At 37.8% G+C, this 27057-nt stretch overlaps 1 protein-coding gene across 2 annotated transcripts in view; it reads left to right on the top strand.

Annotated features, from left to right (window-relative positions):
* LOC135080694 (hemicentin-2-like) overlaps positions 1–27057 on the top strand; it is a 153883-nt gene that overhangs the window by 5510 nt on the left and 121316 nt on the right. For both annotated transcript variants that reach the window (XM_063975407.1, XM_063975408.1), the window contains exon 2: positions 11333–11864. In XM_063975407.1, coding sequence (XP_063831477.1) covers positions 11714–11864 — 151 coding nt within the window. In that variant the 5' untranslated portion in view covers positions 11333–11713. The remainder of the gene's footprint in view (positions 1–11332; positions 11865–27057) is intronic.

The raw sequence follows: 27057 nt of genomic DNA, 5'->3' as shown, positions 1-27057 counted from the left end.
AATGATCTAGGTCACAAATATCACAGTCCCTGAACCGAGAGAACGTCCGTCCCAGCCAAGCGCTCGAGCAAAGTGTCACGGCGCGCCGGGCGGCCGGTTTCTCGTGCCTTCCCACTCTAACACAGAGACAACAGGATCGAACGATATGACGTCACGCTGACGTAGCGGGTGTTATTTCTAAGACGGCCGTTCCTGATCGTGCGGCGTCCTCGACCGCTGCCTGCTCCCCATCAGCCACGGTTTCTTCCGCGCGCAGCATAACCTCGCCGACGTTTGAAAACTGATCTGCGCAGCTCGGACCCACCAAAGGCTGGTCATCGCAGCCCTGGTCCGCAGGAAGCTGATGTTCAGAGCCCTGAGGTGCAGCTTGAGGCTGACCCTCACCAGGTTGGTTCACCCATGTTCGGTTCCATGGTTATCATCTGGAATGTCAGTGGTGTATGTTCAATGTATGACAGTTACAAGGAACCAAAGTGAAACCGTCGTTTCTTGAAGTTAAAATTCACAAATGTTAGGAAGATTACAGACTTTTAGCACAATCCCATGCGTGCACTCATGTAATTGCGATAAGAAACCCAAAATTGATTTAAAAATAACTAAACTCAGAGGGTGAATAATAAAAAAAATCAATAAAATTACAAATGTGGGAAATAAATGGGTAGTCCTACAATAGCTCCGGAATGCTATTATCCGTAGATTAGTTAGAACAGTAAGCACAAAAGAGGCCCAAAGTTTGCATAATGTGCTTACTAACCCGTTGCCGTCAGCAGAGGCCATAATAATATTTGCATGCCAACACTACGCCTCGGGTATTAAAAACCCGCGGCGTCTGCCTGGACAGAGCCAGAAACTGACAGAGGCCGTATTTGCATGTCAAAATCAACACTACGCATCAGGTATTCAAAACCATCAACGTCTGCCTGGACAGAGCCAAAAACTGACAGAGGCCGTATTTGCATGTCAAAATCAACATTACGCATCAGGTATTAAAGACCATCAACGTCTGCCTGGACAGAGCCAGAAACTGACAGAGGCCGTATTTGCATGTCAAAATCAACACTACGCATCAGGTATTAAAAACCATCAACGTCTGGCTGGACAGAGCCAGAGACTGACAGAGGCCGTATTTGCATGTCAAAATCAACACTACGCTTCAGGTATTAAAAACCAGTCAGCGTCTGCCTGGACAAAGCCAGAAACTGACAGAGGCCGTATTTGCATGTCAAGTGAAGATTCGCCATCCTCCAAGAATGCTCTGCAAGCCCCTGGAGTCCACTCGCCGCGCCACTAGCCCGTGTGCTCGGCGGCCTCCTGGGTTTTTCGATGCAGAACCCAGCCAGCAACTCCAAGTCATAGCGGTGATGCACCAGCGCCCGTTCAAACTTGTATGGGCAGCAGGTTCACTTCAAAATACACGCTCGGCCTTCCTCTGCACATAAAATATCAAAATTATGCACATATTCGTAAGGATCGTCTTCTTCGATGTTCGCGAACCGAAAATTGCTCGTTCGTTCGCCGAACGCTCGCCGCTCCCTCCGGTCACGCCGCCAGCGGGCAATGTCCGTGAGTATACAAGGGTAGATAAGAAAAGAAATACAAAAGTTACAGGACCTTGTTTGTAGCAAACCAGACAAAGCGCCAATATTCCTGTTCACTACGTCCTCCCTGGTAGATGCGCGAGTCGCGCTTCTGCTCCTGCTCCACGCCCCCAGGGCCATCGCATCTACAGGAATGCGCCTCTCGGAATCCAGTAAAGGCAGCGCACGACACTCAGGGTCAGGGCGCGATATTGTAGTCGACGGTAGTACTACTGACGAAGACGTGGGAAGGTTACCCACCACATAACTATTCTGCCCGGTCAAACCAAAATTTTCACCAAGACATGGTCTTGTGATCCATCACGAAAACCACAAGAACCATCGCGTTGCTTACAAGATTTTGAAAATTCGTCACGTACGAAGTTGATTCGACCTCCTGACTTCCGATTCCTCGCATCAAACGATAAGCCGGGATTCTATTAAAATAAAATTAAAACGCTTCAAAACTGATTCGGAAATTAACGAAATGTCCGACCCGCTGTCAATAGAAATATCAAGGGGTACATTTTGCACTAATGTGAGTAATTGTTATTGAGCTGGGATTCGACTCTCAGCAAAAACCCACACTTGAAGACCGCCTCCCATTCGAATCCCCCAACGCTGCTTTTGAAAGCAAGAATCGACAAAATGACCAATACAAAACGTGCAATATTTATTACTAGTTGTTCTTACTCGGACACTGAACGGATCTGTGACTGTGACGGATCGCTCCGAACTAGTACCTACAATTGGTCAAAAATGTAGTTAGGTAGTTCATTTTAGTACACTGATTTTTTTAATCAGATCGGACGAAAAACGTCTTTATTACTATCACCTTTAAGTGCAATGTCGCAAAATACTCGCAACACACTCACAGAGCCGAGTCCATCTCGCACGCGCGCGCTTGTCACCAATTTAACGTCTCGTTCACACCTATTTATTCGTGATCGGCTGTACTAAAGTGAACTAAAGGAATTGCTTCCTATAAGTACATAGTACATGTACTACACAAGCCTATTTATTACTCCTCCCATCATCCAGTGTCGACGGTGACGGTTTCGCAGTCGCGTCGCGCTGTAGGACCGCACTCTCCGTATTTAGTTTCCTTTGGGCAGCGCCACTCTTTTTATGGCCCATACTGCCGCAAATGAGACACGTAACAATTCCATCACAAACAACCTCCAGAAAAATATTGGACGGTGTCACTGACAGTTGCAATCCACCCTCAAACGAGTCAATTCGCGACGAAATTTTCCCAAACACATCGTCGCGCGAGCTATGGCGGCGGCCGTACGAACTGTCACAGCGCCTACAAAAATCACTATGAGGGCTACGTGAATATTCACGATTCCCAATAGGACTACGACGCGGAGTGCGTACACATCGCCTAGGTGACCTACCTTGATACTCAATACTCAATCGATGCACACGTTCATTTAACGGCGGCATTCGATATTCGAACAAACCCGACGTTTAACTAACTTTTATCACGACACTGTTTACGAGAATAATCACGTTCTTTTTTTAATCTAGACGAACGCCTGGTCATCTTAACTTTTAACACTGCACTGATAATCACAAACTAAGGCAAAAATAGATGGCAAAAACGGTTAGAACGCGTGGTCAATCCCACTTCTGATCTTAAAGATCAGAGGTGAGAGTGCTTTTTAAAAGTAATGTACGGCACCAGCAGATATCGATTTATTACATAACCGAAACCAATAATTCCACAAATCAAATTAATGTAATAAAGAAATATGCCTATGCCAGAAATAATGATCTAGGTCACAAATATCACAGTCCCTGAACCGAGAGAACGTCCGTCCCAGCCAAGCGCTCGAGCAAAGTGTCACGGCGCGCCGGGCGGCCGGTTTCTCGTGCCTTCCCACTCTAACACAGAGACAACAGGATCGAACGATATGACGTCACGCTGACGTAGCGGGTGTTATTTCTAAGACTAGTAATATAAAATTGGGTTATAATAGTGATATTTTAAGAAAAAGTTGTATTTCGAGCTAGGGAGTTGGTAGTAAATGTGTAGGAAGAATACTCTAATAAAAATGTACCGTGAATATTCCATTATCTATTGAAATATCGTCCATGTTATTTATGGATGTTGAAAATGTCCCTTATCATAACAATATGCCGTAATACTTCTAATGACAATAACGTTAACCTATTGTCGTATTCCAATCCAGTAAGTTGACTCTCATAACATTTTCGTAAAATAGAACTGAGATATACAGGGTGTCCCTGTAAATATGGATCAAACAAAAATAATAGATTCTACAGTTCTAATGAAACAACTTTCCCCCAGAGAAGGAAGTTCAAATCTTCATAAAAAAATATTTTCATACAAAGAGTCTTCAGTAATTAGTCAATTTTATTAGTATGGAGACGTCATTTTTGAGAATGGATATTGTTCCTGTGGGATAGTTGTTCCATTGTAAAAATCAATCTTTTTTGTATGATTTATACTTACAGGGTCATACTTACAGGGACATCCTGTATGTGTATACAGAACCAATTTATTCAATAACAAGTACTATTGATAAAAAATTATTAATGCCCCCGTCTCTTTTGGTATTTTATGTCGGGTTTTTTAATTAATATCATCAACGACCTTTATACTTGATGTCATGGTAACATGGTAGGTATTAACTCGATTGTACAGCCACTTCTTATACGGCAAAATACGTTACAAACAAGGCTTTTAGGCAATTTCCTCAGATCAAACAATTTCCTTTCAGAGCTGTACGAAATCAAAGCTCCAAAATGGAAAATAAGAGTGAAATAAAAATATACTGTATGGCCATAGTGTAAGTGCATACAGTGGGTACGTTAAGTTTTGATTGATTGATTTGTATCACACGCCTTTGGTGGCTATTATAGCACGTATCATCATCATCATCATTACAGCCACAGGACGTTCACTGCTGAACATAGGCCTCCCCCAATGATTTCCATATCACCTGGTTGGTAGCGGCATGCATCCAGCGCCTCTATAGCACCAATGTGGAAGGTCATAGAGTCTTGTTTTTACCAACGTTGGGAACCCAGTTCTACAGTCCCATACGAAAGAAAGACTGGCCTTAAATTTTTTTGGAGTAATACTTTCATGGAGTCGTGGAAGCTTTTTTTATGAATAGAATTTAAAAAATTCCTCTGTCGTGATTAAATATTAATCTGAAGAAATAATAATACGTCTTTTTAAGTAAACTTTCTGCATGTACTTTGCTTGTGTCTTTGCTTTCGGAAGAATCAATAAAATATTGTTATGCCGCGTACCTGGGCATTTTATCAAATAACCCCGTGTGATCGTCGGCTTGAAATGTTAAATAAGAAAACTGGTTATTCAACATGAAAATCTTGGCTTTTTGGTACGTTTAAAATAGGTTTTCCGTTTCTTATAATATTTTATCTTTTCCTCCTTTTCACTTGTGTATTGAAATAACGTAGGTCAGGAACTTTGTAAACTAAATAGGAGACAAATGGAAAGGAATAATTTGCAAACGGATCCCTTAATCAAACAATAGTCTTAGAAACCCCTAAATCATTTTAAAAGACCTATCCAACGATACCACACGATGGGGTAGAAAATGAAAAAAAAATTCATCCCCACTTTACATGTAGGTAGGGGGGTTACCATAACAAAAATCTTTTTCCAAATTTTATTTTACCATTTCGTCGTCGTGATTTATGTACATACCTCCACAAAATTACAGCTCCCTAGTGCCAATAGTTTCCAAGCAAAACATCGGACAGACAGACAGACATATCGAAACTAATAAGGGTTCCTTGTCAGAACTACGGAACCCTAAAAACTGTAGCTAAAATGACAAAGAGTGCCCAAAAGTAAAATGAATGAATGAAATGAATTCTATAACAAAGTATTTTTTCTATAAATTGCTATAAACCCACGCAATAGATCCTACATCTATCTTTGGTTAAAGCTATTTAGAAAATGATCATTCCTAAATCGACTAGTAATGGGTACGCTGGGAATAGTCCTGATAAAATCCATTGTAATATTTTTGTTAAAATACAAAGACTAAAAAGCCCGTAAAAACACAAACGATGCTTGCTTAAGAAGCAGCAAGTCGAACGCACAGCGTTGAATATTGATGATTGGTTCGTGTGTCACCCTGTTCGTCAACGCGCACTGTGAGACCTCATAGTAATATTTGTTAAAAGACGTTAGTCAATTGAAATGATGAAAAATAAAAAATGGTGTGTTTACGGTGTTCCAGATTTATTTATTTATTCATTGTTTCGAATGTGAAACAAGAAACCTATATCAATTTTATACGGCATGTAGTTGTTTACGAACTACAGTTTTACCACAGTAGATAAATCAAACAGTACGGAAGCTTCATACAAACGCTCGAAATCAGACTCACGCACACAGACGCACGCTTTACACGAGCTCTAAGCGAACCTCGCAGTCCATCCGTCGCGAGTGTCCCGCGCGCGCGTTGTGTTTTTAATAATAATTGTATAAATAATAATTGTATTGCATGCACTGTCCGCTTTATTTTTAAAACATGCCACGAGTGAATTGCGTAGTATACGGCTGCTTGAACTCGGCATCTTCAAAACCAGAACTTTCATTTTTTAAACTTCGTAATAATTCTGAATTGTAAAAATGATTAAATATTACTTTTTAAATAAAGTGCTTACATCTGATTTTGTAATAGTTCTTTTTAAATTAAGTAATTACGCTTTTTAACAATTTATGTGTTCTATTTGATAAAGTAATTTGCTCCGCACGCTTTTGTACTAAGTGATGAACTGTATTTAAAATGAGGCAATAGGTATGTGAAAGTAAGTATCCGGTATTTTATTTATGAGAATAGATCTTCTACGGGCCTCTAATAGTACTTAATCAATTTATTCGATTATGTATTCGATCATTATAGAACCTAATTAACGTTTTATTTTTTTGTTAACTACTTAGTCAATTAATTTATTCCGTTAGGTAGGTATTTGATAATTAAAAAACCTAAATAAACGTTTTAATAAATAAGTAAGTAAGAACCTTATTAATTTTATAAAGGTTAAGAGTGCCAACCCTAACACTCAGTTGAAGTGTAGGTATTTAACTCGCCGAAAGGGCTAAGTTTCCGTACTGCTTTAGCTCATATATATACTGTGGTTTTACGACCGCCTGCTTTGAGATATGCGTCTCGGGGGGAGTGTGTGTGTGCTGCTAATAATAATGTTACTAATTTATGTTCATGGCGATGCTGTAAACCTATTTTAATTTTGATTAGAAAAAAAAAAACTATTGTCGAGTAAATGTGAGATTCAAAGTATGTGTTGAAAATAAACTTATAAAAAACCTACAAGTTTGACTAATTAGCATTTCGTTGATAAATACATTTTGTGCAAAAAATGTAGTGCTTTTATTATTTCTGTTTTATTTTTCTCTTTTTTAAGGTACGTTTTGTAGCTACGCTAAATACCCAAACAAAAAATAAAATAAAACCAGAGAATAAAAACAAACAATCATGGAATGAGGACAACTTCATTCCATGATTGTTTTACACGAAATTCATTTTTGACCAAAGCAAGCCTAAAAAAAAGAAAAAAGAGCATTCCCTTTTATCAAAAGCCAGAATATTGAACGAGTGGGCCAACATTTTTTGACGTGATTTTCGTTATAACCTTACAAAATAACGAATGCAACCATAACAAGGAAAAAGGCAAAGTTTCGTCCAACTATTCCACAAACTGCGGCCGAAGTCGGGCCAACAATCTAGTGTGAAGCGAAGATGGTCCTATCTATTCGGCGAATATTTCTTTCGCAAAATTCATTAATCACCGCGTCCTACAGAAGTTACGAGCTAGTTAAAAAACAAACTTAAATTAGTACCTAAATTATTTGAGTGACGTTATTATGGGCAGGAAGACGTAGTGTGGGCAGGCCCTCCACTAGGTGGACCAACGATCTGGTGAAGGTTGCGAAAAGCGTCTAGATGCGGGCGGCGCTGGACCGTTCGCTGTGGAAATCCTTGGGGGAGGCCTCGGTCCAGCAGTGGATGTCATTCGGCTGAATCGAACGAAAGAACGAACCTAAAAAACACAAAGTGAGTTATAAAGTATCCTTTTAAATAAAAGCCTAGAATATTTGACGAGTATGCCCAAAAACGAAATCTGTCTTTGAATACTCACATAGCTAGCAAAATAACAAGTGCAGCTATAACAAGGAAAAAAGTTCCGTCCAACTATTCCAAAAACTGCGGCTGAAGTCGGGCCAACAATCTAGTGTGAAGCGAAGATGGTTCTTATCTATTCGGCGAATATTTCTTTCACAAAATTCATTAATCACCGCCCTACAGAAGTTACGGGGCTTTGGTTAATCCATCTCTCTTAACAGCATTATCTCGGGGTGTCACGATGGATAGATCAGGGGAGACATGCAGCTATGGGAATTTATTTATTTGATTAAAACTATTGTGGGAAATTGTTTACAGAATGCTTGTACGTCCATGTAGCGTTAGTGGATTCTAATAGATAAGTTGAAGGAATTAAATCAAATTACCTTACTTGATCCTGATGTCCTGTTTTTAAAAGTTAACAATTATTACTTCACAATCATAAGATACATTTTTTTTTATGAAATAAGCGGAGCATGACGTCTCATGAAATGCAGTAGTTTCTAAGTGCAGCAACGTCGATATTTTTAGGAATTTTTAAAGCACATTGCATTGTTTTAAAAAAACTTTTTTTCAATTGGTATTCTTCTTCTATTGAGCGAGATTTTCCAGAAAGTTAATAACATGCTATAGAAATTCAAGAACAGACAACGCCAGTTAGGTCCCTTCTTGCTTTGTATAAATAAATCACAATCTTTATTTTACATTTCCCGACCTAGTTTGTAACAAAACGGACTACAAAACTGCGGCGCGTATATTCTGCAAAACGTTCTCGATACATCAACTCTATCCCACTCTCTCACTCATGTTAAACTCCTGAGAGTCCGAGAGAGATGGATAGAGGTATATATCTTAATTATTGTACCTAGTAAGGTGCCCTGGCCAGCACGCAACCTATCTCACTGGTCAGTCGATTCAATTTGCTGGCTGCCACTCACGCACGTTGCAAGTCAGCAAGTACTATTTAACTAGAACAAATTGCAAGTGGGTTACCGTGTGGATTTACATTTTTCTGTTTATACACAGTAAATCTAACAGTGAAGCTACATGAAAACTTTCGAAATGACACAAGCACACAGACGCATGCTTTTATAAGGGCGAATGCGAATTCGCCGCGTATGTCTTCGCGAAAATAAATATGAAAACTGTACTAAGACGACAATAGACGTGGTGATCGAAAATACATTGAATGGTTATTTCAGTTTCTGTTTTTAATCGGCCAATTCAATTTTCGTCAATTACGTCCATTATTGTACAGACACAAGGGTCGCATTTCTTCCAGATTCCTCTCATACATTTGATGGAATGCTCCTGCCACTTTTTGCGTTTCTATCAGCGTCAGTGGCTGTCAGCAAAAACGCCACTTGACGTAACAAAATTCCATAACCGTTATCTTTTATGACAGTACGCAGCTAACTTCAGTATGGGAAGGTTTTACATGGGACGATTATTTCTAATGCTTTGTAAGACACTAGCTCATTATTCATCCTGCTGGGTACTTAAATGAACTTTTTCTGTTGATTTATTTAAAAAAAAAAAAAACGTTTTTATAATTTTTGAAGCAATAGAATTCCAATTAGCTTGCAAAATCTTTAGAATTGCAAAGGAATCTTGACTGAGTTTGGTTTGGCACCAAATTCCACATTTCGCGCGTTTATGCAATGTACTTTCATCTATTTTTGATTTGTATTTAATTAACATGGCACTTTAGAGGCCAATTAGATTCAAGGCGATAGTTATAAGATTCAAATTTATAACAAGACCGACACGATAGCAACGTTAACGATACATTGTTCGTTCGTTCGTTCGTTTCAGCCAAATGACGTCCACTGTTGGACAAAGGCCTCCTCCAAGGTTTTCCACAATACACGGTCCTGCGCTGCCCGTATCCAGGCTCTTCCCGCGACCTTTACCAGATCGTCGGTCCACCTAGTAGGAAGCCTGCCCACGCTACGTCTTCCAGCCCGTGGTCGCCACTCGAGAACTTTTCTGCCCCAACGGCCATCGTCTCTACGAGCCTATGCCCCGCCCACTGCCGCTGTACACTGTACACTGTACCGCTTACAAATCGCATCATGTAAAGGCCCAAGAGCGCGGAATAGAGGCACGTTGTCTCCTAAACTATATTAGCGCGTCGACACTCTCCACGGGTCGTTGGGCCGCTTTTGATGAAGGATTTGCTCCTTGAAAGCTTTTGTTATATTTTTCTTCAAGAAATTCCCCTTTTAAAATATACGTTGAAGTGCCATCTCGCAAATATAGTGGATTGCAGCAGCGATTGGAACTAAGTTGTTAGTGTAGTGCACCTTTATAAAAGCCTCGGCAAAGACGGCGTTCTGGAAAGTTCTTATATTGGATTGACTAGTGACTTTAGGGGACAATTTCTCTAGTAATAACAAAACAAAATGGTTTTGTGTAAAGTAGTGCACCGTATACACATATTGTTATTTCTACAGTCGTCAGCAAGACATACAGTCACATGTAGGTAACTACAGTCTCACCTGGCTACAAAAATGCGCATTTTAAGAACTGCATGGTAAAAATTGTCATTCATATACTCATAAAAGACTTTAACCAGTAACTTCTTCCAGTTCAAAGATACATACAACAGCTTTTATTTTTTGTTTCTGCCCATACGTTTCGAGGTAGCGAGTTTTATTACAGTACAATGTTCGACGTCTACTTTCAGGCGTTCTAAAAATCCTGCATGAAATTTAATGGGAGTCTCCCTACACAGCGGCATCTATCTTTCATAGGGTGAAATCAAGCGTGCAGTGATAGGGCGCAGTCTGCATTGTGTTCTTTGCTCCAGCGCACTTGTACAGTCAGATGCACAGATTTATTGCAAAAGTTCAACCTTATCACTAGTGGTTAAGGGTCAAAATTTAGCAGGGTGATGCACAGGAATGGTTTCGCTTTTTGACAAAGTTGAACTTTATTACCAGAGGGTAAGGGTCAATATTTGAGAGAGGTGACACAATCCTGTGAGGCTGATTGTATAGATACTGTAATATAGTGTAGTCAAGGACCTAAAAGAACCCAAAATGCAACGGCTTAGAAAATAGGTAAAATGACTGAGAGCGTAAAAAGTTTAGTAGAAAAATGGAAATAAATAAAATTTATTCAATTTCTAAAGGCATCAAGTTTATGTACTTTTTATGAACTGTAATAAATAAAACTTTTATGTTTTCGCCAACGCAATTAAAAACACGCCTTTTATACCTCGTAATTTTAAGACCTTAAGAAACCTTTACCATTAAAAGCACACTCAACTTTTACATATAACTTTTATCCTGCACCACATAAAATGATTGGTCCGTGTACGTAATACATTGTGCCTACTGCAAAGCATAAATCATTTTCCCTCGAACACCCTTAACCACTGCCTTCGCGATTAAGTCCCCCCTAAACACTACCTTAGCGAATAAGCCTATGCAAAATCGGGCCTCTAATAACGCATAAAGTAGATTGTATAATCATCCTCTTGACACTACGGTGAGCAATGTAGACTTATTATGTATTCGCCAATTTGCACAAGACTTGCCTAAATATAGGCTGTGTTTGGACATAAATGAGGGACTATGTACTTTGTTTCAGGTGGTCGTAACACGGCGGTATGGCTAAAAGAGTCCTGAATAATTCAACAGAATATTTAGCCGGTCCCAAAACTGGGCCTTGTGTGACACCACATGACTGCAGACACAATGCCAAAAAGATTATGCCCCCGTAATGGACTAGTGCGGGACATTGATGTGAAATCGATTCGAACAATGAATCCGATGCCGGTTTAATCGAATGAATAGACGGAAAAAATCCATTTGGATTTAACATTGTCAAACGCGGAAACGAATGAAGAAATTCATTAGTCAGGTAATTATTTCGGGTCGTGTATTGTGAAATGGAACGGGTATTTCTATTTAGTTCGTGTTAGGGACAGTGGACTGAATGGAATAGAAAATGATGCCAAATTAGAAAGTAATGAAGACGTTCGGGGTAGTGCGAGCATTGGAGACCATGTGCATTGGTGGTGTGGTGATGAAGGGAGTGCTGGTGCGACTGGTGGTGGCGATGATGTCGGCGGCCCTTGTGATGGGCACTGGCGAGTGGAGTGAAGATGCCGAAGATTTAGGTAAGTGTTTGAATAATTACTATGTTTTGCTCTCTTTTAAATAGGGTTTTTTTAGTGTTCAAAGAAGTTCAAAATTACACCGTCAGGTTTTGTAGTTGTTAGGCTGTTAGTTAAATTGTGTTTCGTAGTATTGAATTCAATAGTAGGTAATATTTTAACGATTCACTTTTTTATTTAGGGTTCCGTAGTCCTGATAAGGAACTCATATTAATGAATTAGTCAAATGCATTTGAGGCTTCATAATGACAATTATTTACTTATGTACGGGTAAGTTTTAATTGTTTTGCCTAGTAAGGTAAGGTTTAGGTAGTAATAAACTGCTAACTAATATACAATTAATAAAACTTACAATATTTAAGTGTCTCTCGTATTAGCGAATATTTGAAATAAGAATTCTCTTTTAAACAATCTAGGAAGAAGTATTTTCGAATAAGGCTTTTTTATTGTACAAATAAAGGCAAAAAGTATCCCATATCCGTACAATTACGAGTATTAGATTGCACGTTCTTTTCCGGGAGAATGACGTGTGTGTTCAAGTTTCATTGACATCTCCCCGGAATTGGGGATAATGCACGGGAACGGGACTATCTTGAGTAGCGGCATGTGTTTACTTTGGATATACATACTTTGTTGTTTTACTAAGGAGGAGCTCTAAGAATCTATGCTAATGTTAAAGCGCGAAAGAACTTTTGTCTGTTTATGTTTCAAAACCGCTGAAACAATTTGTTATTAATTTTGTTAAAAATATTGCTTCATATAAAATTTATATGGCTCTGTTAGAAAGTCTTCTGCGTGGTTTGAAAAAACTGGAGCTATATTCGTCCATTATAATTATGTTATTCGTAGCTGAAAGAATCAATAGTTTCCTAAAATTAAAAAAATGCTCATTCAGTATAACTTATTCTCTTATATTCAGTAATATTATAGACATAGAAAAAAAATGGACACTTTAAAATAATCGCTGCCTTTTCCAGGACCGGTTTCGGGTGGAAATTAAAACAATCCTGCGATTTAAAGTAGGACCGTATTATTGTTTTCACTAGCCCTTAATTAACCACACAAAAAGGCCAATGTTAGTGGCTAGACATTTTGAAACTCCTGCCAACGAAAGGTTAACCAAAAACAGATAAAATTTAGATTGGGATACAAGCAACATGACTTGTAACAAAAAGCGCGGGAACATTTGCGCGCCGCCTAACTAATCTAATTATAACTTGTAACAATATGGAGTTATGACATCTAGCAATATCTGGACTAATTCAATTACTCCCGTATTTCCTCGAGTGTTCGTTTACGGGCACATGTCTATTCCATATTGAAAGCATCAAAGTAATTAATTAGAAGGAAATCTAGAAGCTATTTGTCTAGAAAATCGTTAGGTCATCAATTATGTTACTGTAAAATCCTGACCATTTGCTTATTACTATCTCTTACCACTAGGTTAAATGTAGATGTTTTGCCAAGATTTTTAGTTAAAAATGAATCTTATTTATCGTACTATTATAGTCATAGAAGTTTTTAGAAGATCACGGATTCATCTTAAGCAAGACCTAATAAAACAAAATGTGATTAAGGCCCGATACGACCAAAAACTATATAATAATACAAACTTTTATCCGAGTATAACTCCTGGTATAACTGGCACATTGACGGTTTCAGTATGGGAAATATGTGAAAACTGACGATTTATTCTAAGATTAATATTTACTTTTGTTTGGTTGAAATCATCCTACACGAAGTAGTGATAACTACAGATTGTTAAAACGGGACAAATAAACAACGTTCTAGCTTAGCAAAAGACGAAAGCCAATTTGCATTATTCCGTCGCCCGACTGCTTTTCAAGCTGCTTCTGACGTTTCTATTAGTACAGCAAGACCTTTAAACAGCACGCGTGCGGCAAACTGCATGCACCCTGCAGAAGTCTGATTGCTCACATACCTGGTTGGAATTCGTAAAGCAGACTCAGAGAAGCTAAACAATTTACATTTTTATTCCAGAAGCTGCAATCGAAACAACAAAACTTTTGTATTGTCCCCGTTCTAAAAGATCTTTGATCGGCCCTCCTATTTTCCTACCTGCCCGGGTCTGGATGCTCAGGAGCTGGCGTAACGCCAGACTATTTCTTTTGTCTTTTCGATGCTCCTTCAAGTATCATCGACGTAGGATTTGCATCATGGACGGGACTTGAAGGTTTATTTGTAAAAACTTATTCTCAATTATGAAGAACGAGGTTTTGTGACTGTCTAAATCATTTATCACAGTCATAAGAACATTTAACATTGATGACCTGATAAAGGTCAGTAAGCCGATAATGACAGTAAGTCGCTCGATGCAGACCACTTCCAACCTGCCAATCTGGAAATTAACATTTTATCTGCTCTGTTGGCCGAAACATAAATGTACAAAGTCGTCAGTCTTAATGAGCTATGCCAAACGGATGGTGGCACATAAAAACTGACAAAAAGTTGTGAATTTAGTCAGACATCACACAGAAGTAGAAAAAGTGTTTGTAAACTATAGTTAAAATTGGGCTCATCTCATAAAGTCTAAGGCTGGGTTGCACCATCTTACTTTAACTTTGACAAACGTCAAAATTCTGTCAAACTCCATACAAAAAGCACCGGTTATCGTCATAGTTACCATTAAAGTTAGGTGGTGCAACTTAGCCTAAACCCAGTAAATAATTTTATGATTTAAAGGACAGTAAAACTAATCACATGCTTATACTTCCACGTCTCCTTCTGAATTCTGATTAGGACACAGGCCATTGTTGACGCAATCAGTGGCATTTAGCTAAACTGCCTGGCAGGCATTACGTGACAGCTTTGCCTAGCAAACAACATTTTAGTCATTTAGCTTTCCAAGAAATTTTGTAGCCAGCGAAAATAACAGAGTAAATATTTTGAGTTATAATTTTTGGAGGAAAAATATTATAAAACATGAACAATAATTAAAACGTGTGGTGTATGCAAGCAACATTAATAGGTGAAGTCATTTTTTAAGTGAAAAATTATAACTTACCTACTGAAAACTACGAAAATTTTGTTTTGAACGTCACCTTCTCTAACTTATTTAGATTTTATAAACATATTGGCGTAAAACACAAAATATTTTATGGGTCACTAAATTGAAAACTCTTTTTCAATAAAATCGGCGTGGACTATAAACACTATGGAACAAGTTATTTATTAAAAGAGTAAGTAAATATTCAAAATAATAACTTTGAGTGCACGTGAAAATTCATGGAAAGTATTTAGCAGGGAAACGCTAAATGTATGCACGCTTTAATTTAAAATGGTGCCGAGCTAGAAATAAAGGGTGTGTAGTAAAGCGCCAGGAATTTGACACCTCCATTAAAAACGCATTAAAGGGGAGAAAAAAGTTAAAATGAAATGACATACTCTTTTTAATTTGTTTAGATTAGGATTGGATTTTATGAAATATTTCGATGGAAAACTTTGCAAGAGAAACCTTCTTCTTCAGCATTTTTCTGTTTTTCAACATTTACAATAGGCTAGATGACAAAACTTTTAATTGACGTCACGATTGTGTATAATTTTTACATAGTGGTGTCGTCACGTGACATTTCAACTCGACGTGCTATTGTGATTTAATGAAAAAAAAAATGTCTAATAGAGACAAATTTTATGACCTGACTTATGTACCTGTGATTTCACAATAAACACAATTTGAATTTGAATTTAAATTTGAATTTGATAGACTAAATATTTAATTTTTATTTCATTACCGAGAATCATTGCTATTTTTTAATATTTTGCACTTTTCACTATAGATATTTGCCGTGTACCACTGACATTAATTTTTCACAATAACTCAAGTACCTACGTCAGTCTACATCAACTTTACACCATCTTCATGATAGATCACAGTGCTATTAGTACAGCAGACAGCCTAGGCTATACATTTTATTACACAAACCATAACATACCGCAGTATTTAGCTTGATGTACATCGTTCAACATATTCTTAAGTGGAAAATTGCGCTCGGCAGAAGACACTCCGTCCATCAAGAGCTAAGTAATTGTTTGGCGCGACTCCAGACCCTCCCTGGATGCAGTGGGGTTCTTCAAGTACTTTTAGGTAGGGCTATTTAGTTTATTATGTTTTTTGAGCTATAGTGCAAATATATAGGGTGAAATTGAAATCGTTGGCATTCTTTTAAAATAAAACTCTACTCATGATAATATGAACATACAGGTATTCCCCAAAATGAAACAAATCCAAAAAGTTTTATCTTATTTTAAAAGGATGCCAAGGATTTTAATTTCACTCTTATACTTAGGACTTATAAGAAAAAAGATGATCATTAAACTGGTCTAATATTATTCTTAATCAATATCAAAGACCATCTTTTTATTGGCTGCATTAAATTCAAACCAATTGAAACCAATCATAGGCTTGAATCTATTCTCAAGTATGGATTCATAGTCAAGTTGCTTTTTTAAATATGGGCCTAAGCGAGTAACAAGTAATCGTAGTACTAGATCTAACACTTAAACGTCTAAACAAATTTATTATCGTTATTTAGGATCAGGTGCGGTCACGAGATTGAGGTCAAGCGTGAGCTCTTAAAGAAAATTCGAGACAAAAACTGACTGTCAAGTCGATTATAGCTCAAGAAGGATAAAAGGTCAATTGGTTTTAATCCACCATCAATATCAAGTAATCTCAATCCACCTAAATGGGGATGGGGATAATGACACCGTCTACGGTAATTTTAGGGTAAAAATGGGCTCAAATTAGTATTTTTTTTAACTTATAATCACTAATGACTCAAGTTATCTTCTTAAAAGAATGACGTCAATTATCTGGATATTTATAATAATTTTATGTAAATCTCATCATCAACGATAATCAAGTGTGTTTTATATATTTTTTCCTAAATCGTGCATAATAATGATATAAAACAAAAGAACACCATTGTACCTACATGACAGCAATTGTTTTTAATGGCTGTCAAAAACAAAGTAACCAACGCAACTGGCTGAAAATTGTCATTTGGCTTTTGAAAAAAGTAATAATATAAAGATTAAAAGCAGTTAGCGATACATAAACCTCATATTAATGTGGATTTTGCCGGCCTTATGACTATGTGCCCGTAATAGAGAGACTTCTATAGAGAACACGCTTGAACATTTCCTATATTAGTTTCCGTTCGTGTATTCTGCGGTGAAGACCCTTGTACAATTAGTACAAATCAAAACCCAATCAGTCTCAGGCCATAACACATGATCTAGTTCAAAACTGACTCCCAACATCACTTTTGGTTCGTCCCAAAACTATACTGAATCGACATTTGTATGAAACCAAATTCCGTAATGTACAGTCGACATCGGACTATACATTTAAAATAGCATCTATTACAACAATACAGGGTGTTTAAATCATTGGCATCCTTTTAAAATAAGACTTTACTCATGATACATAGGTACCTACTCGTAGTACATTTCCCAAATATTATGAGAAAAATCCATTGCGTTTTTTGTCTTTATTTTTACTATTTACTTGTATTAGTCTGCTCTTCAAAGAGTTTTAAAAGATTGTACAATCAATAGCCATTTGCTGTTGACTGTGATTTAAGCTTACGTGCTGTCGTTTGTACCAGGTTTTAATTATTGCCATTTTAACTCATTGGATTTCTCTCTTAATTTGAGGAATGTATTATGTAGAGGTATGAGTAGTGTTGGGAACCGATAGCAGGATCAACTTTTTTATATTTATCTATGTCTTTTATACTTTTTATATCTTTAGACACCTTTTGTTTTTAGTGTTATTATTACTGGTTTTTTTATTACCGTTGATGGTATTTTACTGTCAGCGCATTTTATTAAATAAACTTTCTTCATTTTGTGAGCAAGATATTAATTTCCGCCTGACACGCCGCCCCATCAGAGCGGTCCATAACAATTAGAGTATTTTTGTAAAAGGATGCCAAACGATTTAAACACCCTGTATAAGCTAGTGTTTATCTTGATATGCTGCCTCTACCTGAAACTCCCAATAGATTCAAATCCCAACATTTATTAGGGTACCCTAATTAATATCGATACCGGCGTAGGTCAGTACCCGAAATTATTTTCGCTGAATGTACGGGACTTTCAACGGTTGTTCGAAAGTTCGCCGACGAGTTTACTGCTCATTTTACTGAGCAATTATGGCTGTATTGAACTTTGTGTTCGTTTTACATTACAGAAGCTATACAATTGGACGAAATAAACGATTACTTTCCAATATTTGTACATTATTATTTACATTTCTAAGATTTTTAAGAGTCAACACTATTGGTAGATGTTAAGTAAGTACATGGTCTAACAGAATTCATCACATCTTTAAAAGCACGTAAAATATCTTACGTACGAGTATCGCGCCATGTGTAATATTTATAATGGGTTTGGGAGCTTGTTTTTCAGCATATTTCTTTTGTTAATCAAAGTACAAAGTAAAAATATTTTAGTTTGGAAAACATTTTATTTTGGAATACAAATATTAAATCATAACGAGTCCAATTTGGGTCTTGTACAAAAACATATTTCTTTTTTTATTTCTCTCAATAAAAAATCCTAAGTACCTTTCAAACTAGTGTCCTAACTAGAGGTTGCAATCGAATATTCGAATATTCGAATATTCGAATTTAGATTCCAAATTTAATATTCGAATAGTAAATTAACATGTATTCGAATATTCGAATATTACAAAAAGAAACAGAAAAGATAGAACGAAGACAACTTAGTGTTTGCAAATGTGGTCGGAGGCATCAAATACATATCACCAACTAAAAGAACTAGTCATTGATGCTTCCGACTTCATTGGTGAACAATAAGTTGTCTTGCGAAACCAAGGTTCCAAATTACCTGAAAGAGACAACTTTATTGAGCAAAGTCAGCTAACGATGCTGAAGACGGCGGACGGTAATGTCAACAAAAGCCGAGGTTCTGGGTGAGATCGAAAAGATTTATGAACAGCTACATACCTCCAAACCTTTTAATAACTCAGCAACAGATGCAAGTGGTAGGTTAACGCGACACTATACCAAAGACATCCCGTATATCAGCCTATACGAGATTAGGAAGACTCTCAAACAGCTAAAGAACAACAAGGCACCGGGTGATGACGGAATAACCTGGGAGCTTCTGAACGCGGGTGGAACACCGAAACTCGTCCCGTCTTACTCTAAGGAACAACGCCAGAGGCATGGGATAGAAGCGTGGTGATGCTTTTCTTGGACTATAAGAAGGCCTTTGATTCGATCGATACTTAGGCAGTGCTGCAGTCTCTTCAGCGGTGCCGTATTGACTATTGGTATATCGAGATGCTGAAATGCCTGTACAACAACGCTACCATGTCGAGCCGAGTAAAGGAGCAGAGCACGAGAGCGATTCCTCTGCAGCGAGGCGTGAGGCAGAGAGATGTTATATCTCCGAAACCGTTGACCGCTGCATTGGAAGACGCTTTCAAGCTCCTTGAATGGAAAGGATTAGGCATAATTACCTTTCAATAGCGAATACATCACTCAGCTTCGGTTTGCTGACGATATTGTGATCATGGCAGAATCGCTTGAAGACGTCGGCTTAATGCTCGAAGATCTTAATCGAGTCTCTCAACAGGCAGGCCTTCGGATGAACGTGGACAAAACGAAGCTTAGGTCCAACGTCCATGTTTCGGTTAGAGCTCGATTCTCGAGACTGTTGACAAGTATGTCTTCCTCTGACAAATGATTCGGCTAGGTAGATTAAATTTCGAGAAAAGGGTACATCGTCGAATCCAACTCGGCTGGGCAGCGTTCGGGAAACTATACAAAATCTTTTCGTCCAAAATACCTCAGTGCCTAAAGACGAAATTCTTCAATCAGTGTGTGTTACCTCTACCAGTGATGGCACACGGCTCGGAAACGTGGCCTCTTACAATAGGTCTTATAAATAAATTCAAAATTGCACAGCGTGCTATGGGGAGGTCTATGCTCAGGGTTTCTTTATGAGACAGAATCAGAAATGAGGAGATCCGTAAACGAACTAAAGTCGCTGACATAGCCCGACGGATTAGCAGACTGAAATGGCAATGGGCAGATCACATAGTACGCTGAAATGATGGCCGATGGGGCAGCAAGGTTCTGGAGTGGAGGCCACGTACCAAAAAGCGCAGCGTGAGACGTCCACCCACAAAGGTGGACCGAATACCTCATATAGGTAGCGGGAAGGCGCTGGATACAGGCCGCCAAGCAGTCATTGTGGAAGTCATTGGGAGAGGCCTATGTTCAGCAGTGAACGTTCTATGGCTGAAATTATGATGATGATGAGAATTTTATAACTGTTTTAAAAACTATATTGTTAAATAGTTAAAATATAGTTCCTAAAGCAATAAAACCAGCAATAAAACATTGATAATTTAAGTACTTTTTAATTTTTTTTAAAGTATTCGAATATTCGAATAATATTCGAATATCACTGAAAAAATATTCGAATATTCGAAATAGAAATCTATCGAATATTTGCAATCCCTAGTCCTAACCCTTACCATCAATCTGAAGTTTCTAATTAAAGAGAAGTTTTTAAAGTTGTGTATAACTTACGATAGCGAGGTGTCCATGGGAAAATGAAAGCTATTTTACAGGCAATAGCATCATTTATTGAGATTTAAGATAGCTAGTAGTTGAACCTGGTGGGCATGCATTTCCAAGAGGTATACAAAGGTAGGAATAAAGAAATGTTAGCGCGTGTTAAAAGAGCACAGCGCCATCTATTATGCCAATTAAGAAATAAGTTTTATTTACATTTTTGTTTGATGAGCTTGCTGTTACACTCAAACTTATACAGTAGACAGAAATGGTTTATACAGATGAAAATTAAATACTCAGCTAACATTACTGTTCCATGTTGACAATATCACCTTAAAACCATAAGCCTGCGCTTAGCGCCAAAAATCACAAAGCCACAAAATTTAAATATTTGCACCTTATTTTCAACCCGTAGCTGACACTTTTTAATCCTCTTGATATCAACGTTTGCCACAGCATTGCGATTTAAGTGTTTTGTTTATTGAGATATTTTGTTTATTAATTTAAGGACAGACTTAGTCTAAAATGTATTGGATAATTGAGCATTGTAGTAAGAGGAACTGTGCTCTAGTTGGTGTCATTTTTGTTGTACGAGTGTGCAACATCAATGTGCCTTCGTCCATACATACATAGTTACTAAATTGCTGTGTTCATATTTTTAGACTACTTTGAATTTTGGTTTAGTATGTATTTGCTCGTCATTTAGAGCATCTGAGCGTATAGTAGTTATAGTAAAATACAATTGATAAAATGTTATTTTAGCCTTCAGCCGAGCCAAGACAAAAACACTTTAATGAAACCCTTATACTGTCACGCTTCTAAAGTTGGCATGCAGGTAGGTAAATGAAGCTTCCTGATCCAACTGAAAGTTGCAAATAGCTATTTAATTTTAGCCAGTCGAACAGCAAAACGACATTGATCTAGTCTCTCCGTCCTTTTACCTCACTTGGGGTGTGCTTGGGGTGAGATGAGTAAGGCCCGGTTTTTTGATTCGTAGTTAAAATAACCAATGGTCAAATTTGACAGATGTCATATGACAAGTGGTTAAATATCAGAAAAAAATGTTTTTCGAACAATGGTTAGCTTGACTTTTAGTACATTTTTAACTATTTGTTTACATTTTGTTAATTAGTATTAACCATTATTAGCAAAATTTAAAAATTAGTTATTTTAACTAAGAATAAAAAAACTAGGCCTAAGAAAGTCTGTAGATTATAAAATTTATCTGAAATAAAAGATACGAAATATAAAAAAAGCAAACCAGGTTACGTAATTATTTAAAAAATGCAAGCTAATAACTATTGTTTTAATAATATACTATTGTTTTTTCTTTTTTTTTTTTTTCTCTAAGAGATAACTTGGTATTGTCATTCTCACTAAAATGTCTCTGGGGTGGTGGCGTAGTGAGGCGGGTCGTTACATTCCCTCTAATATGGTCGAGTGAAGCGATGGCTGGTTCACTCGTCATGTCTGTGAACAGGCGCTGCTTTCGGGGACTGGTCAATCCAAGTTATTCCAATTTATGTATGCGAGTCATTTCTACTAGTATTTAAGTATGTAATCTGTAAGTCTAGATATTAGCACGTCACTACCTTGTTTAATATACCACGCAATTTTGTATACCCATTCTTATAAGATACACTATACAAGAATGCATGGTAAATTCAGTGAACTGCTCCTGAATCGAATATACCTACTACTGCTATTTATATTTATTTATATTAACCGGCAGACAGTGGTGACTGAGTTTGTTGCGGCGCTTCTTCTCAGCACTTGCCAAATGTTGGTCTCGAAGCGCTGGTAGGGTAAAAAGATTATGAGACATGTAGAGGCTCCTTAAGAGCAAAATGACGATTTGTAAGAACTATTTATTAGTCTAAACAAATAAAGAAATTTTGACTTTGACTTTGACTTTAATACGCAAAATTTTGATGAAGTAATCATCATCATCATTTCAGCCACAGGACGTCCACCCACTGCTGAACACAGGCCTCCCCCAATGACGTTCACATCGTACGATTGGTAGCGGCCTGCATCCAGCGCCTTCCTGCTACCTTTATCAGGTCGTCGTTTATCAGGATAAAGTAATAATTTTGTTTAATAGACCATTGTATTTACACACATTGTTGTGGTAGGAACTAATGGTCATGTCCCGGTAAAATCGCAGTTCGCATCTCTATGGCAGCCCATTCGAGCTACCAGCTGCCTATTTGTTCAGCGTAGCAGCGGTTTAGCCGTGTGAATTAATTACATATTTGCCCCACTGTAATTATGTTCGCGGTACGCTCGACTCGATATGACCCAATTTTTGCCCGCTTTTGTAATTAACAAAAATAACCGTACGTTTTTCAGTTAAAACTATTGATTGCGAAACAGATTATAGTATTAAATTGTTTATGGGCAGGGCTCCATTGGTATTTAAGAGCGTTTACGCCGTTTGGCGCAAAAACAGTACTTTTTCAACTCGTTACAATCATTAACCAGTAATATTACAAATATGTTATAGGCATAAATAGTTAGGCAATTTCGTCGTCTAAATAGTTAATTGAGAAAATATTGCGATTAGTTTAGTATTTAAGAATTCTATCAAGATAAGTCCACACAGGTTTTGTAAATTTCCACTTTAGCGTCAGTTTACAAGCTGAATTTTTTATAAAAATACTGTGAAAACGATTTAACAAACATTTATATCCTATAGCATAGATCCTTGGGCAAATAGTTATCTGAGATAATTTTTAGATTTAAGCATTTTGCAATAAGAAATCACAAATTAAAAGAACGTGAAATACCCAAATTTCAAAGTGATTTTTTCACCAATATTCTTCCTTTATTCAACACAAAAATAGGTTAATATAATAGAAGAATATCTTATCTAAAATATTTACTTTGAAATTTAAAAAAATTCATTGTAATTTTTTTTCTATGAGTATTTGAAAAGTACCATAAAACGCCGCGCACGAATCGTTCAAATTCAGTCCGCCTCGAGGCGTTCCAGAGTGAGGTCACGTCGCTCGGTGCTCTTCTGACATGTGTCACGCGTACGTTGATCTTTGACAGGTAGCTGGACTTTTATAGTGTATCCGCAAAATCTTGGTGGTAGATTTTGCGATCACGTGGTAATTAAAATATTTTATTGTTATTTTTCATTACAGTCTATTTTTACTACAAATTCTATTTCGTAACGTAATGAAAAATAAAATTAAGTTATTTTTAGCGATGAAACGAAAACGAATGACGTAAATTTGGAACAGCAAGTTAAGTATGTATACTAATATTATAAAGAGGAATAATACTAATAATTTATTTGCCATAAATAGGTGGTTACAGAATAGTTAATAGGAAATAGGAATGCTCTGCCAGCAGGGTCCCACCTAGTTGTAGGGGGAACATACACAACATATTACAGTCGGAAAATCTTTGCGGTAGGTACCTCAGATTGTAGTTAGTTGGTCAGTGGTCATATTTGACGGCCACTTGAATCGTCTCACCCCTAAGCTTTTGGCTAGAGCCGGCGCACTAAGCCGGTTGATGCCTAATCTTGGAGGCCCGGCCGCACTGAGTCGCTGACTATACTTTTGCGTCGCGCGTTATATGGTCCTATATGGGGCTCCAGTATGGCGCAGTGCTGTGTAGTCGTGGAGCATCCTACTGTTGAAAAAAGTGCAACGCATGATATCACTGAGGCACAGGCTGAGGTAATTCGTGGATACCGCATAGTATCCGCAGTCCGTCTATTCCCGGTTGTGGACACTGACTATGTCCCTACTGAGGATAAATGGGAAAAAAATTATTGTCATTAGTGGCGACGTATAACAATCCTACTAATATTATAAATGCGAAAGTTTGGATGTCTGGATGTTGTCACTCAAAAACTACTGAAAGGATTTTGTTGAAACTTTACAGTATTATTGTTTATAACCCAGATTAACATAATTATAGGTTATAATTTATGACGATATGTGACAAATAAATTTCAATAAATAAATAAGACGTGTCTAAAAAGCGCACTCTATCGTCATTGGTTAAAATCTACAGCGCTGGACAAACTACTGTTTTTGACGTTCGTAAATATTCATGCGGAGCGGCACACCCCCCCCCCCCCACCGCTCCCCCCTTACGCCGCGCCATCTATCAACATGATATCAAACAACAGATTTTACGAACTAAGGAGTAAAACGAGGTCCACGCGTAAGAAGTCGCGGGCGGCCGCTAGTTCAAAATAAAATTAATAATATTTGTATTCATCTGGTCTTACTTGACTTTTACTTTACGTATGTCATGCACGATGACATTTGCGTCAATATTTGTGTACGTCCCCACTAGGCAGAATTGGGATGTACAGGGTGGCCCAGAAGAAAGTTCACTTTTGAAAATGTAAGGAAACGAAAACTGTTATTTTTTGTAGAACTTTAACCATTGTAAATTAAAGGAAATTTCATGCAATTTATTTTTAAATTTACCTTCTTTTTTAAATTTCATCGTATATGTGATTCCCTTGACGTTTACAACATTCAGTCAACATACATAAAAATTTTGGAAAACTTTCGTAAGAGTTACCTTGAAATGGATTCAGGATGGATGAATGCTGCAGTTTTTGGATTTTTAGAGTATACTCTGCTCATAATGTAACCCCACAAAAAGAAGTCTGCTGGAATGAGATTAGGGATTCTTAGTGGCAACGAGATTTCACCCCTGCTTAATTGGTTTGTTGCATCGAAAGGATGATTAATTTTTGAGAGCGCTATACTGGCATGCTGAAAAGCTTTTTGATTTCAAAGTGGCAAGATTCGCAAGGCTATGACAGGAGCACTTGGTTTCATCAAGATTGGGCTACGTATCACTCTTCAAATGAGAGCATTTAGATGGTAAGAGAAATGTTCCCATAAAAAAATAATTTTAGGCAGGGGTGACATCTCCTGGCCACCAGGAAGCCCTGATCTCACTCCAGAAAACTTATTTTTGTGGTGTTATCTTAAAAATAGAGTATGCTTTTATAATCCAACAACACACACATTATGTATAGTTGCAATTGAAATTTAATTCAATATCGAAATAACGTTAGTTAGTCAAGAAACACACTAGGTGACACCACTGGTATTTTGTTACACAGGTTAGTAATAATTTCAATAGTTGCAACATAACAAAAGTGACAAACCAACATAAGCAAAAAGCAAAGAGCTCAGTATAAACACTACCCTCAAAAGGGCAGAACACTGATTTTCAGCTTTTGCTAGAGAACGCATAAAGCATACAGGTACGGAATGAACCCACTCGCTTTCGGAAACAATATCTACATTAGTATAAAATATATTCTTATGAGACAAATAATCTTATGGTATAGTGTGCAGTGGAAAGGGGGAGCGAGAGGCCTCAGCCGACACTCCGGTTATCCGCCGCCGACACTCTGGGCGCAAGAGGACAGCTTATGGTCTCCAACTGTCCCTTCCTAACAGGCCTCGGTCGCTAGACATGGAGGTGTCTGGTGGCGGCTAAGGACGAATGCTACAGGCAACAGCCAATGGCGATGTCCCGCGTTCCCTCATATCACTCATATGGATCATGGCAGAAACAGTCAGGTTTTTAGTGGGTGTAGGGGCTACCCACCTTTTCTGGTAGGAAGAACCCCACATAACCCACTAGCTGCCCCCGCAGCTGGTGGGTATGAAATGTTATGCATTTTCCGGATAAAAAAAGAATAGTTAACAGGAAAAGTTTTTTTTGAATAGAACCGATTTGAAAAAATCTCTCACCATTAAAATTCAATATTTTTTCTGCTGAACATAGGCTGTATAAAATATTCTCAAAATAGTAAAAAACCTTTGACAATTTACTATTTGATAAAGAATTTACGTATTTATTATTGATTAGGACTAATGTATACCATGATTTATAATTATGGAGTCGGTGTTGGAAGATTTGAAGATTTTATAGTTTCCTTGAGCTGTCACTTGACAGCCTGGCACACTTTTACGATGGTGGATCAAAGTATTTTGGTTTGACTATAGAGCGTGAGAACACGCACACAGTCACAATTATTTTAGTGTGAATAAAAATAGCATCGAAATTACCTAAACTTGACATGCCACGCTAGACGTAAACGCTCTTAATTTAAACTTTTTTTTTTATCCACAACGAGGAAGCTCTTGGCCTGTATCTCACCTGATGGTAAGTGATGATCAGGCTGAAGGTGGAAGCGAGCTTCACCCGGAATTCTCAACCACGGAGGAACTGGCTATCTTACCTCTAACTGACGGAATGCAACAATGCTGTAAACATTGTTGTTATGGCAGACTTAGGTAAGATGGTGGTAGCTAGCCAGGCGGACTTAGAAAAAGCCCTACCACCAACCAAACCGAACAGAAAAATCTGCTCCCACTGAGAATCGAACCCGAGACCTCTGCGTCTGAAGTAGGTGGTCTTACCACTAGACCACAGAGGCGGTTAAATAAAACTATCCATTATACGGTAGCGATAGCGTTAAATGAATATCTTTCACCGCCGTTCCAGCGGTATGCAAATGGTGACGCAGTCTAACCATAAACACGAAATGAGAGTTTATTCCCAACAATTCCATTCCATTGCAAAATTGCCATTTTTATGTTTCATTGTTTTCCGATTCC

This window comes from Ostrinia nubilalis, chromosome 18 (assembly GCF_963855985.1).
Source record: "Ostrinia nubilalis chromosome 18, ilOstNubi1.1, whole genome shotgun sequence".
Lineage (NCBI taxonomy): Eukaryota > Metazoa > Arthropoda > Insecta > Lepidoptera > Crambidae > Ostrinia > Ostrinia nubilalis.
This window is presented reverse-complemented; position numbering and strand designations above follow the sequence as displayed.